This window comes from Xyrauchen texanus, chromosome 10 (assembly GCF_025860055.1).
Source record: "Xyrauchen texanus isolate HMW12.3.18 chromosome 10, RBS_HiC_50CHRs, whole genome shotgun sequence".
Lineage (NCBI taxonomy): Eukaryota > Metazoa > Chordata > Actinopteri > Cypriniformes > Catostomidae > Xyrauchen > Xyrauchen texanus.
The window spans coordinates 9,007,698-9,024,794 of NC_068285.1; the positions used below are offsets into that span (position 1 = coordinate 9,007,698).

The 17,097-nt window shown below is 38.4% G+C and overlaps 2 protein-coding genes across 3 annotated transcripts in view; both read right to left on the reverse strand.

The window, feature by feature from the left end:
- LOC127650391 (NACHT, LRR and PYD domains-containing protein 12-like) overlaps nt 1–17,097 on the reverse strand; it is a 195,884-nt gene that overhangs the window by 78,775 nt on the left and 100,012 nt on the right. The window contains exon 1 of one of the 2 annotated variants that reach the window (XM_052135805.1): nt 7,434–8,777. The exons of the other annotated variant lie outside the window; for it this stretch is intronic. The gene's annotated coding sequence lies outside the window, so the exon portion shown is untranslated. Of the gene's footprint in view, nt 1–7,433; nt 8,778–17,097 lie in introns of those variants that run through there. 2 annotated transcript variants of the gene reach the window in all.
- LOC127650393 (NACHT, LRR and PYD domains-containing protein 3-like) overlaps nt 4,287–17,097 on the reverse strand; it is a 41,477-nt gene continuing 28,666 nt past the window's right edge. The window contains exons 14-15 of the mRNA XM_052135807.1: nt 4,993–5,166; nt 4,287–4,680 (exon numbers count right to left, since the gene is read on the reverse strand). Of these exons, the coding sequence (XP_051991767.1) occupies nt 4,674–4,680; nt 4,993–5,166 (181 nt within the window). The 3' untranslated portion in view covers nt 4,287–4,673. The remainder of the gene's footprint in view (nt 4,681–4,992; nt 5,167–17,097) is intronic.

The window sequence follows — 17,097 nt, forward strand, 5'->3', positions numbered from 1 at the left end:
CTCAAAGATGTGAAGATGATGCTCAAAAACAGGGAGCCGACTCAACTTGAGTCCCTCAGTATCCGTGGCAACAACATCCGCTATTACATCCTGCCCGACAGTCTTCCTCTGGACACACTGCTGGTTGACATCGAACCCAAGGTCAAGTCAAAGAAGAGAGAGGCTGGTGAGTGCTGTTGTCATGGTGATATAGTGATGGACAAGCTACACTGAATGCACTGATCGTGTATTGCTTTCAATGTTAAGAAGCAGTGAATCCGTTAACTGTTGTTCAAAACTACTATGATGATGTGTTTATGAAGTGTTAATTCATTATTAACTTTCCTACAGTGGCTGCACGTGGCCGAGGAAGAGGGCGGGGTCGTGGCAGAGGAAGAGGGCGTGGCCGGGGAGGGCCTAGGAGATGAATCTCTGAAGCCTCTGTGCATTTTTTTCACATTGTACAGCATTTTTGTTTGTTCTTCCTTTAGAAAATACTTTGTGATTCTGATTTGTTTTCATTTTGTACATTTAAAATGCCTTCATGTTTGTAAGTGCTGAACTGTATGTGTCACTTAAATGATGCAGAACTGTGTTTCTGTAAAGGTGTCCGATTATTTTTCTAGATTGTTTCAATAAAGTGATAATTGAAAATCTCCACTGGAGTGTTGAAGGAATATTCCTTTTTATTTAAAGTGGGTCATGATGTGTTTCAACCAAATCATATGATGCGCACTGTCTCCATGGCAACAGTTTATTCTCCAGTCACTTAAAAACTTGCAGTGCAGAAATTGTTGCATTTTGTAAGAGAAATTGCTTGCTAGTATGTTACTCATAAGTCGGTTTAAATAAAAAGCATCTGCTAAATGTAAATGTTATGTAATAGCCTCAGAGAATTGACCCAATTGAAATACAGATATAATACTATTTTGTTGCGAAAGGTAGCTTTTTGGTTATTCAGGGTAAGACAGTCAGGCTTTTGAGTTAGGGGAAAAAGCAGGGAAAATTAGGTTAGATACATTAAACAGATGCATACATTTTTTTCTACCGTTCCCTCAGTAAAATCTGATGGTGGTGAAATTTTTACCTCAACCATTGATATTAATAATGCTTTTAAAGAGATATATCTTGATCTCTATAGTTCCACATCTTTGTCTACTGATGAAGATATTAGAAATTTTGGGAACCATTAGAACTCCCTAAACTGACGAATGAGCAAAATAATTCTCTTGATTCTGAGATAACCTTGTAGGAGCTTGGCGAGGTAATTAAATCCTTGTCTACAGGCAAGACTCCAGGGACAGATGGATTTGCCACTGAATTATTTAGGTCAAGGTCAATTTATTTATATAGCACATTTAAGAACACTAGTGTATACCAAAGTGCTGTATATATGCAAATTAAACAATAACTGGACACAGAGTAATAAAAGACTACTTTGAAAAATAACACAAAACAAGAAATTACCCATATAGTCTACAATAAACATTCATGTAAAAGCCAAGGAATAGATATACTTCTGTAGGCGTGATTTAAAAACAGGAATGGACGGGGCAGGCCTAACGTCCAGAGGTATACTGTTCCATAGTCTAATGCAGCAACAGAAAAAGCACAATTTCCTTTTAAACTTTTGGCGAGAGCGAGGTATTTACAGGAGAAATTTGTCCGAAGATCTGAGGCTTCTAGGGGATTGTTGATAGCTCAGAAGTTCTGACAGATAAGAAGGGGCCACACCATTTAAATCTTTATAAACAAATAACAAGATCTTAAAATGGATCCTATAATGCACCGGTAACCAGTGGAGAGATGCTAAAACCGGTGAAATGTGTTCCCTCTTAGCACTAGCAGCTGCGTTTTGGACCAACTGCAGGCGATACAGAGATGAGTGATTTAGCCCCATATGCAGTGCATTTGAATAGTCAAGTCTAGATGAGATGAAGGTGAGGATAACTGTCTCCAGATCCTTAAATGAGAGCAGAGATTTTAATTTGGCTATTTGCCTTAATTTAAAAAAGCTACTCCTTACCACAGCATATACCTGTTTTCCAAAAATTAGTTCGGAGTCAAAAATCACTCCTAGGTTTTTTGCAAAAGGATGAACATTTAGAAACAGTATATCTAGGTTCCTAGTGATATCAGAGACAGCACCAGGGAGACCAAACACAACAACCTCTCATTTAATTGGAGAAAGTTTTTTGCAGTCCAGCATTTAATGTCCTCAAAGCATTTTAGAAGCACAGAGCAAGAGTAATCAGAACTAATAGGAATATATAGCTGAGTATCATCGGCATAGCAATGATATGAAATATTATATTTCTTCATGATAGAACCCAAAGGGAGCATATACAGAGAAAGTAGAATGGGTCCCAAGAGGGACCCCTGGGGTACCCCACAAGTGAACAATGCAGAAGAAGAGGACGAATTTCCAATCGTAACACTCACAGTCCTATCTGAGAGGTATGATGTAAACCAATCTAAGACAATGCCCTTGATGCCAACCTCATCCCTTAAACGTTTAAGAAGGATAGCATGGTCAACGGAATTTTTATATCTTATGCTACAGAACTGGCTCCACTTTTGCTAGAAGTTTATATGGAATCATTAAAGAATGGAAAGCTTCCACCAACCATGACACAACCCGGATCAGTCCGATACATATAAAGGACAAAGATCCAAGTGAGTGTAAGAGGTACTGTCCAATTTCCCTGATCCAACTAGACATTAAAATATTGTCAAAAATTCTGGCTAACCAATTAAGTAAAGTTATGACTTCTCTTATCAGAGATCAGCTGGGGTTTATTCAGGGCCGCAGCTCTTCTGATTACATTAGGCGTCTCATCAATATCATGTGGTCTGTGGTGAATGATCCGACTCTGGTTGCTGCCATCTCACTTGACACTGCCAAGGCGTTTGATGTGGTAGAATGAGATTATTTTTTTAAGATTTTGGAAATATACAGGTCGAGAATACTTTTAATGAATGGATTAAGTTACTTTATAGACACCTGGTAGGGGCGGTACAAACAAATGTATTAATTTCAGATTATCTTTCTCTGGATAGGGGTCAGAGTGGATCATAAGGGGGGTTACTACACTTTGTGACCTATATGAGAGTGGAGAGTTGAGATCCTTTGAAAATTTGGTTCAACATTTTGGGATTCCCAGATCTCAGTTCTATAAGTATTTACAGCTGTACCACATGCTCTGTACTGTTTTTGGGAGTAGTTTACACCCCCTAAAAAGCGGCAGATACTCTGGGAGAGGTGATTATTGATTTTGGAAAAGGTCATGAGGCATAAGTGTATTACTCCCTGCTAATTCAGAGTCTGGGGAACGGAGCTTCAACTTCTGTCAAGAGATTATGGGAGAAAGATTTTAACTTGGTATTGGAGGAGGGAGTGTGGGCTGGGATTCTAAAAAACATCAAGTCTGCATCTAGAGATTCAAGGGTGCACTTTATACAGTTCAAGATTTTACATAGACTGTATTGGACCCCCACTAGATTGTGTAGGCTTGGTCTTAAAGATGCACCCATCTGCTGGCAATGTCAATCAGAAGATGGAGACACAACCAAAACAAATATTTGTGTGTGTGTTAAGATCCAAGAATTTTGGTTGAATTTGTTTGTTATGTGTGAGGTATTGGGCACTCATTTTATTATGCCCCAGACTGATGGGACAGTCATCAATGTGGAGAATAAACACATCAAAACTGGATCCTAACTAGCGTTATGATTGCCAGACAGAAAGATTTAAGGGGTGGGAAGTCAGCTGGAGCACCCCATTTCAGGAGGGGTGTTCAGAGGGTGGCAGCTTTTGAAGAGGGGTCATCCAGAAGACTGGGGAATTTTATACTTGTTTGTGGGAAAATGGGGAAAATATCTGGCTTTTTTGGAGGGCTGTTGGGGAGGGACAGTGGAGAGAGAGGTGTAGTGGATAATATGTGTGATTATTATAATTTTATATATATAAATATATATTGTGTGTGTGTCTATAATCATGTGACCACTGGGTTTTTGTTGGGGGTCGGGAATGGGAGGGGGTAATAGTGGGGGTTAAATATTGATTATGTTTGTATATGTTTTTCTTTTCTTTGTTTAATAGATTAATCACTTTGTTGACTTGAATCAAGGAACGGCAATTTGGACATTCATTTTTTCCCCCGGATCTATCAAGTCATTCAAAGATACATTCAAATGTGTTTCACACACAAAATACTTGAACACACCTCTTTATGATTTTACTTTTTACTTTTCAGAATACAAAGTAATTTTTTATTTTTTTTTAAGTAAAAAATTTCTAAGTGGTGTAAACATTCGGAGATTGTAAACAAGAAAACAATTCTCATTAAAAGTTTGAAATGTTATCTAAAAAAATTAAAAGGTCAAAAAAGTATTCAAAACCAATATGAATATATTTATACAAATTTGATACATGTGTTTTAAACTGGAGTTTTAAAAGATTTTCCCATTTTATAATTTAGACATCTTTATTTGTCATTGACCCATAAAAGTCACTTGAGGAAGAAACAAAAGGTTTCACTGTTTCACTGTCACTTCAGCAGGTGTTCTGAATAATTATATAAGTTACACACATTAGTGTGTCAGGTCAGTTTGTCTCTGTTGATTCTGTTGACTGTGACTTCTCTGTTTTCTTCACAATCATGTTCATGATCAGTTCTCAAAGAGATGTCCATCTAAATCCTAAAACACACAAAGTCAAAGTCAAATGTGCTGTATGCGACATTACCGCATTATTTATTTCAGAAAAACGTACTCTCACTATCTGTGACTGATCGAACATCTCCATTGCAACTCTATTTAATAGTAATCAATAGAAAAAAACTCAAATCTGTTTATCACACACACACAGAGACACTGAAAGAGCTGAAAACATAATTGATATATACACAGTTTAATATATAGTTAAATACATTTATAGTACATAAGCAACAATTCATCAGCAAAATAAAGGAGATCAATTCAAATATGATTATATTAATCATCACTACTCACATCAGTGTCTCCAGTTTATAATATGGATCATCTTTTAGATCAGAGAGCAGCTTCACTCCTGAATCTCCTAGATTATTCCCATACAGATACAGTTTTCTCAGGTGTGAGGGGTTTGATCTCAGAGCTGAAGTCAGAGCAGCACAACCTTCATCTGTGACACGACAATAACTCAACCTGCAGAGAACAATTACACACTCTTCACTCTCTCAGTTCACAACACACACATCAGTTTAACAGAGATTTGGTGGGGTGGGGTTAAGACCCCCCTTGAGCAGTTTGACCAGCCCACCCATTGTACCCAATTGTGTTGTTCCAAACCTATATGACTTTCTTTCTTCAGTGGAACTAAAAAGGAGATGTTAGGCAGAATAACAGCCTCAGTCACAATTCACTTTCATTGTATGAAAAAAAGATGTAAAGAAAGTGAATGGTAACTGAAAATTATCTCATAATTTTCTCACCCTCTCTCGGCTGGTCTGAAATTGGCAGGGTAAAAAAAATTTCACTGCACACCCTCAATATTTTGAGTGACTCAGTGTGTGTTTTGAGTCAGCGAGCAGCTCAGGATCATTGATAGTAAATCTGTGAATAGTTAGTCTTTCCTCTTGTGATGATACCCGCAGATGTAATCGAATGTTTTTCAGTATGTTGAGGATCAGCACATACAAGCACCATTTAAAAAAGAAACAGATACAAAACAAATCTACAGCAAAACCAGTTCAGCTTGTGTATAACATTCCTCCTGCTCTGTTGTAAATAACACAGCGCTGCCATATTTGACATATTTCATGTGTCAGTTCTTGAACTTCCCAACTCACTTACGCCACTTGAGAGTCTTTGGGTATTCGACCCTCATGAGCGAGCTGAGTATAAGTGAAATTATACAGTTAAACAGTTTTAAATAATTATCTATTTCTTAAGTACACCTAGTGTTTCACTTCAGAAGACATTAATTAATCCACTGGAGTTTAGTTTATTCTGACTTTATGTGCTTTTTAGATCTTCAAAGATCTGATCACCATTCACTTGCACTGTATTAAACTACAGAGCTGAAATATTCTTCTAAAAATCTTAATTTGAGTTCAGCAGAAGAAAGAAAGTCAAACACATCTGGGATGGCATGAGGATGAATAAATTATGAGAAAATTTTAACGTTTTGGTGAACTGTCCCTTTAAATAATATTCTGCTAATATTAAGTTCAATCAACAGCATTTGTGGCATTATGTTGATTAGCACAAAAATTTAATTTGACTCGTTCATCTTTTTCTTTAAAAACAAAACAAAAACAAACAAACACAAAAACACTCAAAAATACACAAACACATAAATCGCAGTTACAGTGAGGCACTTACAATGGAAATGAATGGGACCAATTTTTGGAGGGTTTAAATCCAGAAACGTGAAACTTATAATTTTATAAAAGCACTTACATTCATTCTTCTGTTGAAACTTGTGTATTATTTCAGTTGTAAAGTTATTTAAATCAAAATTTTTACATCGTCATGGTAACAAAGTTGTAAAATCTGCTATAACTTTACACAGAAGTAACACTAAAATTATGTTTACACTCATATCCTTTATGTCTTGTATACTCTTAAAACTAAATGTGTGTGGTATCATCATTATGTGACAGAATCCTGTCGACTGAACTCAACTTAAATTTAACCTGGAATATTCCTTTAAGTTTAATTCAGTAAATAAATCTGTTAAAGATAAAATACACTTATATATTCAAGATAAATTATCTGAAAGTCTAAATATCTTATATGTTGTTTCTTAGGTAAATGTTTTGTTTTAAGGATTTTTTAGATATTTTAAAATATTTAATCATTAAATATAATATTCAACATTATATTCTCCGATAACAATTTTTAAAGAAGTCTTAAAAAAAAACTAAAAAGATTTTGTTGCAGTGTGTAATGGGTTAAGAGACTCATTCACCATTTTCTTCACTTGATTTTGATCAATTTAAAAAAATCTTCTTAATAGTTGCGTTTCGCAGATTTCTTCATGATAAGATAAACACCATGAAACATACAGTATATTATTATTCAATACATCACAAGACAAAACTGTGTGGACCCTTTACACATATCCCTGTTTGCAGAGCGGAAGTGGAATCATAGTTAATCTTGAATGGAGGTGAATGAGAGAACACAACAAATGTAATTTACCTATTTGCTCCAGCAGCAAAAGAAAATATCAAAGAATAAGCTTTCATGACCTTTCAAAGGAAGATAAAAATATACAGTGCTGGATAACAGCAGTAATAAGAGAGAAATAGAGAAACTTTTCTGTCACTCAACAGCTGTTAGAAGTCTCATCGCAGCTGTCACGTTCCCGCTGTCTGCCCTGTGTTCTTTGTCACTAGTCTTGTCTAAACTACACTTCCCATGATCCCCGGCCCTAATCACTGCCAGCCCTGTGTCATTGTGCTCACCTGATTGTAGTTTGTCTTCATCATGTCTCCAGTGTATTTAAACCCTGTTTGTTCTCCATTCCCCGGTCAATCGTTGATTGAATGTTGATGATTCAATGTTAGTGATTGAATGTTTGATGTATGTTTGTTTCTAAAGCCTGCTCTGTGTTCACTTCCCGAGTTCCTTGTTTATGTTTATTTCCCCATCGTGGGTTTTCCTTTGTTTGTTTGTTATTTTCAATAAAGTTAAAACTGCGTTTGGATCCGCACCTTCTCGTCTGTCTTCACTCCAGCCTCACTCATAACAGCAGCTGCTGTAACTCGATTTTTAAAACCTACTCCAGGGTAATATAACACAAAGTTCAATGTTATACATTTACAACAAATAGTTTTACAACTGGAAATATAAAAAAGTTTTCTAAATTGACATTTTTAAATAAGGCAGAAATGTGTCATAACACGTCTGTGAAATGGGTCCATTAGTGCACGCGAGCGACGAGAATCATCCGGGATCAGTTTGACGCCAGGTTCACACATCCTCCGTGAGCGGCGCCTTTTCATTTCAGCACCCATATTAACAGTCATGACGTGATGCGTCCCAGATGCGGCAGTGAGCGGATAGTTTTGGCGTTGAGTATTTTTGCCACGTGACTCATGCTGGACTCAGCGGCTCTGAGTGAATAAAATCTAAAATAATCAGGAGATTGTATAAAATCACCAAAAGGAAATGAAAATTAAGTAGAACCTACAAAACTGTACAATCTACAATCTGAACACAAACAAACACAAATTAACTAAAAAGAATGAATAAATAAACCGCATTGCTTTTTTCTGTTTATGTTGGCTATAGGGATGTTTGGGATTCACTACATTAACAGATCATGACCAAGTTCACTGATAAACAAACAAATGCCCATGACTGCCGTTTTCATTGAAGCAACAATTGACCTCATTCAGATTTGTATGTCCACATAATGGACGAGACCGTCTGATTGAGGAGGTTGAGAATTACAAAGTGCTGTTCAACCCTCAGCATTTATTATAGAAGGATTTATTAGCAAAGGAAAAGGTGTGGGATACAGCAGCTTCAGCAGATTTGTGCTGATGGTAAGTTAATGTTTTAGTTTACAGTATGACTTCATGTCGTACAGTCTACATACACTTTTTTTTCTTCAGTTGTTTAAAATAAATGCCGTTATTTGAATGTTATTACTTATTTAATAATTTCTGTCTGGCTGAATGCCACACACCGGAACAGTTTTTCTTCTCTGACTAAATGCAGATGATTAAAGGGCACCTATTATGGAATTTTTAAAATTACCTTTCATGTAGTGTGTAACATAGATTTAAGTGAACAAAAACATCCTGCAAAGTTTTATATATGAAAGTTCACCGTAAAAAAAGTTATTGTCTCTCAAAAGTAGGAGTCGACTCTGAGTCAATGTAATGAATCGTTTTTCCAACGATTCATTTTCCTTTTCGTTATGACGTCAAGACGAAAAATTATCAAATCGGCCGCGCCCACTAATTGCGCGCAGACACCAGGGAAAACTAGATATATGCTCTGCAGACCCGCAGCACCACCAGTTTCAGAACCCCAGCGCCAGAACCTGAAGTGAGGGGCGGAGTTATTGACAATGAGACAAGCATGGCGGAGAGCATGGTGAGTTGTGTAACGTTGTCTAAAGTTTTTGACATAATGTGGTGAAAAATTATCGCATATTTTAAGTTCAGCGTTTATCTGCTAAATATTTAATTTGTGCATAACTTTATCATCTTATTGAAGCTTGAATATGTTGTCATACTTTATTGTATTAAAAAAAAATTCTACGGATGGTTCGATACATTTTTGCGTGTTGTAAATGAGCGTTGCGGTGACGTTTTGAAGACATCTTGTGAAGGTGTTAAAGTGTTTGTTCCACGTTCCTACCGAAATACTGTTGACTGTGTTTTTGCATGGATTCAGAGCTTCAAACTGTGTGCTGCACAATGTAACTTCATATTAACAAATCTGTTTTATTATTTTTGTATTTATGTTGCAGTAAGATGACAGCCAAAATTGCACCTGGCACATGGGTGCTACTGAAAAACAAGGTTGGTTATAAAGAGGACTGCTGAAGTGTCAAACCCTTAAAGGAGTCATGACATGGTTTTTTTTATTGTATTATTATGTTCCCTTAGGTGCAATTATAGTATTAATATATTTTTTTTTAAGAAAAACTTTTAAAATCTAGTGATTTATGACATTTTCCCACCCTGTTTCTCATCCTCTGATTCAAACAGTCTGTTTTGGGGGCGTTTTCCATTTAAGACTTCAGTGTTAACGCCCACTGTTATGATTGGCTAACGTCAGTGCCTATGTATCAATTATTGACGCCCCCAGCCAGAACAATATGCAAGTAAACTAAGTAAAAACACTGTGATTATTCATAATGAATGAAATTGCACTTTAAAAAGTAGTTTAAAGTTTAAAATAGATTACTTACAGTTTGCGTCGTCGTTGTTCCCAGAATAGTCGGCACGGACTTATCTTTGAGCAACAGTTTTCTGGCAAAGCCAGCATCATATTGAGATTTGTTCTCAAAACAGTCATCCTTAAAATGTACAGAACAAACGCTTAAGTTAACACTGCCGTGACTGTGACGTCCGCAAAAAAGTAGTTGTCTTGCGCTTAAAGCGTAGTTATCTTGTGCTGGAGGCGGTCATATGCAAACGCTGTTACGTCACTTCTAACCGACACGTCACTTCTAACCATGAATCCAGAACGAGCTGTATTTTGAGCTTGATTAAATAAATGATTCGTTTAGAATGGGGAGGACGTCTTAAAATATTAAACTTGCAGGACGTTTTAATGATACAAAGACCTCTTATATACCAAAAGATCAAGGCAAATTTGGTTTCTCATGTCATGACCCCTTTAATAAACTCATGCTTTTTTTTTTTTGGATATCCCCCAACAGATTGGTGGTGTAGACTGTGGAGTCTTCATGTTGATGGTGAGACATTGTTTTGATATAATTAAACCAATGATTGGTGTGGTGGTGTTTTTATTTTAAATTTTTAAAGTTGTTAAATACGGAACAAGGAAGAATTTTTTTTTAATTTGACGTTTACAGAGATAATGTTCCTTAATTTTTGCTGTTTTCCAGTATGCTCTACATCTTGTCTTGGGAGCACCCTTTGATTTTAGCAGTTGAAATATCAAGATTTCTCTATTTATGTCTTCCAGTGCGACTTTCCAAACATACGGAGATGGTGGGCTCTTATTCTTCTGGAGAACTTTGGGGTTTTCTCTGAAAGGTAGATACTGGACATTTACTCCAGCCCACCGTTACATTTGCACCCTCTTCTGATTAATTTTAAATTAAGCTATATATATTCCAGTGCAGAAACCCAACAAGAGTCCCTTCCATGTGAAGAACAAGCTACGCTTAGCAGCAGTGAGGCGGTGTGTATATATATATATATATGTGTATATATAATCTCTTAACATATAATACATTTATATGTCACATTTATAAAGTCACATTTTCCTTTAATATTCTGTAATGAAGGAGCTCCCAATAATCCGGCACATGAAAGAAGCTGTGAAATGGCTCCATTCCAACAGCCATCTGCTCAGGGGTCCAGTGGAAGAGCCTCTTTTCATTCGAATGAAGACGACAAGGAAAAGGCCCGCAACAATCTCCTGGAACAGTCAGAAGCTTCCAGAGAGCCCTTTCTATTTCATTTTGTGTTCAGGGATGACATGGAGTTATTTTTACAAGAATGTAAGGACAAAATGGGCCTGAGAGTGAATTCCTCATTTGATACTTTTTAAGTTTAATTTATACAGGATTGTCATGATAAAATGGGCCTAGGGGTGAATTGGTCATTTGTTGTATATATTTTTATTGTTTCTTTTAAAATGATGCTGAAATTTCTCTCTTTTTTATTTTTTTGACAAGTTTTATTTTACATAAAGAAAAATGCATGCTGCACATGTTCTTGTGAAATAAAGTATATTTGATATAAAATGCCCATAAGTTTCAAGCATTTTTTTTCACCATCATGATCAGGAAGTAACTCTCATAATACAATGAAACGGATAACTATATACAATTATATTACACAACATCAATGTTTTAAAATGCTTATTGTACTGTACCTTAATGTATCATTATAACATACGTATAAAGTATGATGTTTCGTTTGTAATAAAAGCAAACTACGCTCCAAAACGTTAGGTGGCGCTACTCGGTTTAGAACGTAAGCTCCGCCCCTCACTTCAGGTTCTGGCGCTGGGGTTCTGAAACTGTTGGTGCTGCGGGTCTGCAGCTGGACACTATTGGGGAAAACTTGAAAACATCATGTCGACAACAAGACGCTGTGTTCTGAAGTTCATATCAAAAGCGACCTTTTTTTCACTGCCCAGGGACGAGCATGTGAAGAATCAGTGGCTAGAGTTTATATTTACAACTATACCACACAAGTATAGCCCGAACCTTGTGCTGTGTTCGCGTCATTTTAATGACGATTGCTTTACGAACATGAATGCTTTCAAGTGTGGATTCATGAGCGGTTGATACTGAAGGAAGGTTCAGTACCAAGTTTATTTGGATCAGCTTCCTCCTCCGAATCACAACCTGTAAGTATTATTAATAATTGTTGCTTTTATGTGTTTTTTAGCATGCTTAATAAGTATTTGTGTGTGTTGTGTAAGTTACGCTCAGCGCAGCTTCTAGGTCTCCAATGTAAATTTTTTTGAAATATGTGAAATGTTTGTCGATGTTATTGGAGTTGTCATAAAGAATAGAGCAATAACTTGTAGTAATGTAGTGCTTTATCAATATGTTTATGTGTTGGGCTAACGCAAACAATAACTGATTGGGTGTTTACCACCGAACTTTGGGATATGATCGCTAACATAAATCAACTCCAATTCCTTCTCTGATTTAGATTTTTTTACTACAAAGCGGTGATGGGCGTTCCGTTTCCGACAATCTCTGCACAGAGTATACCAATCACAACTGACTGGGTCATCTGACCAATCACCGCAGATTAGCGTCACGCAAAGGAGGGGTTTGGAAAAATGAGTCGTTGAACGAATCATTTGGGAGTCGGTGAGCAAATCAGGTAAACATAAATGCATATTATAAGACAACAAAAGTGTTTTTTGTCATTGCATGCATGTAAAACTGTTGTTGAGGACTCCCAAAACAATATTAGGAACATTTTAAATGCCAGAATAGGTGCCCTTTAAGGACCCAAAACTGTGTCGGCTGGGGTCTATCTGGAAATTATTTATCATTGAGGTGTAAATGTTGTCCTCCTACTCATCTATAAACAACTTAATGAAGAGCCAATTTATTATAGTAATCAATTACACCTCTCAAAAAATTACATTATGGTCTTATGAAAGAAAATGTTTGGCGTATGAACCCAGAGATAATTTGTCTCTCACAGAAAAGACGCGGCCAATGCGAATGCCCAACCTGATCGGGGCTGCTCACGCCCCGATACGGAGGATGCGTGAACCCGGCGTGAAACTTCCACATGCTGTTTTTCACGTGACTCATAGAAACGGCACGAAGAGATGTTGAAGATGTTGGTAAGAACATCTGCCAGCTGGTCTGCACATCCTCCGAGCATTCTGCCAGGAATGTTGTCTGGTCCAGCAGCCTTCCGTGGGTTGACTCTATGTAGAGTTTTCCTCACATCCTCCGTGGTAAGACAGAGCTCCTGGTTGTTGGGAGGAGGGGTGGTCTTACTCGCCACCATGTCGTTCTGCACTTCAAACTGAGCGTAGAAGTCATTCAGCGTATCTGGAAGGGAGGCATCTTTGTCACAGGCAACTGATGTTGTCCTGTAGTTGGTGATGGCCTGGATGCCCTGCAACATGTCACCGCTGTCCTGGAAGCGACTGTGGATTCTCTGGGCGTGTGCATACTTTGCCTCTCTGATTGCCCGGGACAGTTTGGCCCTGCTCTGAAGGCGGAGTCTTGGGTCCTCATCAGCGTGCGCACCTCCGCAGTTATCCACGGCTTCTGGTTAGAGAGTGTGGTGATGGTCTTGGAGAAAGTGACATCATCAATGCACTTGCTGATGTAGCTGGTCACTGATGCTGTGTATTCTTCCAAATTGGTAGTCTCGCCATATGTTGCAGCCTCCCTGAACATGTGCCAGTTAATACACTCAAAACAGTCCTGAAGAGCAGAGATGGCTCCTGGTGGCCAGGTTTTCACCTGCTTCTGAAGCGGTTTTGTGCGTCTGACGAGCGGTCTGTATGCTGGAATTAGCATAACAGAGATGTGGTCTGAGTAGCTGTTGTAGAGTGAGCTTTTGTAGATTAACCTATAGGGGGCAATCTAATGCTTTTTGGCTTTGGCTTAAGAGTAGCAAAGAAGAAAGTGTTAGCAGACATTGATTCCACCTGGACTTGACTCAAGTGTATTGCTGGCTTGTGTTCCCTGAGTAAATCAACTTCTTTGAACAGATTTGTCTACTGCAAGTTATTACATTTTGGCGACAAGGATGGGATCAAGAAAAGAAATGCCTTGAAATGGAGAAAGTGTTGGAAGGTGAATAAATTAAATCCATACAAGTTGGAGCTTGGGAAAAGAAGATGGCCAACATGGTAGGAACAGTCACACCTTTTGATAGTCAATCTCAGTCTTGGGAAGAATATTGTGAAATCTTGCAGCATTTTTTCGAGGCAAATGAAATTACAGAAGCAGTCAAGCAAAAAGCAATATTGTTGAGCACTGTGGGAAGTCAAACATACAGTCTACTGAAGAATTTACTGAGCCCAGTTAACCCAGGAACAAAGACATTTGGTGAATTAGTAGAATTGCTTAAAGAGCATTTCAATCCAAAACCTAGTGAAATTGTACAGCGGTTTAAATTCAATTCAAGATCAAGAGAAGAGGGGGAAACTGTACTTGAGTATGTGGCAGTGTTAAGGAAATTGGCTCATGATTGTAATTATGGAGAAAAATTGACAGAAATGCTTCGGGATAGACTGGTATTTGGCTTAAATGATGACCGTATTCAACGTAAACTGTTGGCAGAAGCAGATCTAACCTTTGAAAAGGCTTTGAAAATAGCTCAAGCAATGGAAACGGCCAATAAGGATGTAAGGAATTTGCAAGCTAAATGCTCAGAAACATCCATGTCAATGAGAGTACATAAAACGTCAGTAAAACAAGAAGAAAGGCAAAGCAGAGCATGTTACAGATGTGGAAGCTTGCAACATTTGGCCAATGAGTGCAGATTTGTTTTTGAGAAATGTCACCAATGTGGGAAACAAGGACACATAATGAAAGTATGCAAATCAAAAAGTTTCAGCAGAGAGACAAACTTTCAAGGGGGAGAAAGATGTAAGAGAGTTGTGACCAGAGGACAGAGATCGTATTATGTGGGCAGAGATGAAAAAAGTGCATCTGATGAAGAGGGTATTTTTACAGTTCACAGTTTGAAAGAAACCGAGATTCCAAAGGTTGCTCCACTGACTATCACACTGGCTGTTAATCAGTCAATTATACCTTTTGAAGTGGATACCGGTTGTGGTGTGACTGTGATGAATGGGTCAAATTTTTCCAAATTATGGACAAAGTATAAAATTCCAGAATTAAAGACCTGTTCTTTGAAGTTAAAATCCTATACTGGCCAAACCTTAACAGTGTTAGGTTCTGCGCAGGTGGAAGTTAGACACAAAGGAAACATGAAGGAATTACCTGTAGTGGTAGTACCCGGAACAGGTCCCAATTTATTGGGTAGAGGATGGATTAAGGAATTGGGCATGGAATGGGAGGCTATACATAAGATTCAAGGGGTGGAAAATGTAACCTTGACTAAAGTGCTTAGCCAACATTCAGAGTTGTTTAAAGAGGAATTAGGTGAATTGAGAGGTCCACCAGCAAAGATTTATGTGGACAAGGAAGCGGTCCCCAGATTTTTCAAAGCCAGACCAGTTCCTTATGCAATGAAGACGAAGGTAGAAGCTGAAATAGAACGCCTGTTAAAAGAAAAAAATCATAGAACCTGTTAAACACTCTGAATGGGCTGCACCTGTAGTACCGGTTTTGAAACCGGATAATACTGTACGACTATGTGGTGACTACAAGCTAACTGTAAATCGAGTTTCAAAGTTGGAACAATATCCTATCCCTCGAATAGATGATTTGTTTGCAACATTGTCAGGTGGGCAAAAGTTTACCAACCTGGATATGAGCCATGCTTACCACCAGATTGCATTAGATGCGGAGTCCAAGAAATATGTCACAGTGAATACCCACAAGGGCTTGTTTACTTACCGTGTGTTACCCTTTGGAGTTTCTTCTAGTCCTGCCATCTTTCAGAGGACCATTGAAGGAGTATTGCAAGGTCTTCCGTATGTGGCAGTTTTCCTGGATGACATCCCGGTGACTGGTCGTAATGATGAGGAGCATCTCCAAACGCTTGCCAGGGTATTGGAAAGATTGCAGGAAGCAGGACTGCGGTTGAAACGGAGCAAATGTTCCTTCATAGAAAAAGAGGTAATGTTCTTGGGCCATAAAGTAGATGAGACTGGCCTCCACCCAGTACCAGAAAAGGTGACTGCTATTCAAAACGCTCCCTCACCAAAGAATGTGACAGAGTTGAAGGCCTATTTGGGACTGTTAAATTACTATAATAAGTTCTTACCCAACTTGTCTACCGTTTTAGCCCCTGTGCACAAGTTGCTAAGGAAAGATGAAAAATGGAACTGGGAGGGGGAACAAGAGGCTGCTTTTGCTCAATCCAAGAAAATGATCCACTCAGTACAAGTTCTGGTCCACTATGACCCCCAGAAGGATGTGATTTTATCATGTGATGCTTCTCCTTATGGCCTAGGTGCAGTTCTTTCGCATAAGATGCCGGATGGTAGTGAAAGACCCATTGGATTTATGTCAAGGACTTTGAATCAAGCTGAGCGGAATTATTCACAGTTGGACAAGGAAGGGTTGGCCATCATGTTCGGCTTGCAACGCTTCCATAAGTATTTGTATGGTCGGAAGTTTACTATCGTTACGGACCATAAACCCTTGTTGTCTTTATTTAATGAATTAAAAGCTGTTCCCCAAATGTCATCTCCTAGGATCCAGCGTTGGGCTGTGACACTAAGAGCCTATGAATACAACATCCTCTATAAGCCTGGCAAAGATCATGAAAACGCAGATGCTCTAAGTCGGTTACCATTGTCAACAGAGTCGGACATTGAACAGGAGGAAAGAGTCCTGATGCTGGAGAATGCAGACATAACCTTGATTACTGCAGAACCAGTGAGAGGGTGGACGCAAACCGATCCGGTATTATCCAGGGTGAGAGAAATGGTGCAACGTGGTGGGCATGAATTAATTGGAGCAGAGTTTGACCCTTTTACATCAAGACAAGATGAATTAAGTGTACAGGATGGTTGTGTGCTCTGGGGAGCCAGAGTCATCATTCCCAGTGTGGGTAGATCAGAAGTCCTGAAACAACTGCATCAGTGCCACCCAGGAGTATCCAGGATGAAAGCTTTGGCCCGAAGTTATGAGTGGTGGCACAAGTTAGATCAAGATGTTGAAAGGTTGGTTAAAACCTGTCATCTATGCCAAGAGCATAGGAACGTTCCGGCTGTAGCCCCACTGCATCCGTGGAATTGGCCAGAAAAACCATGGCAAAGATTGCACGTAGATTATGCTGG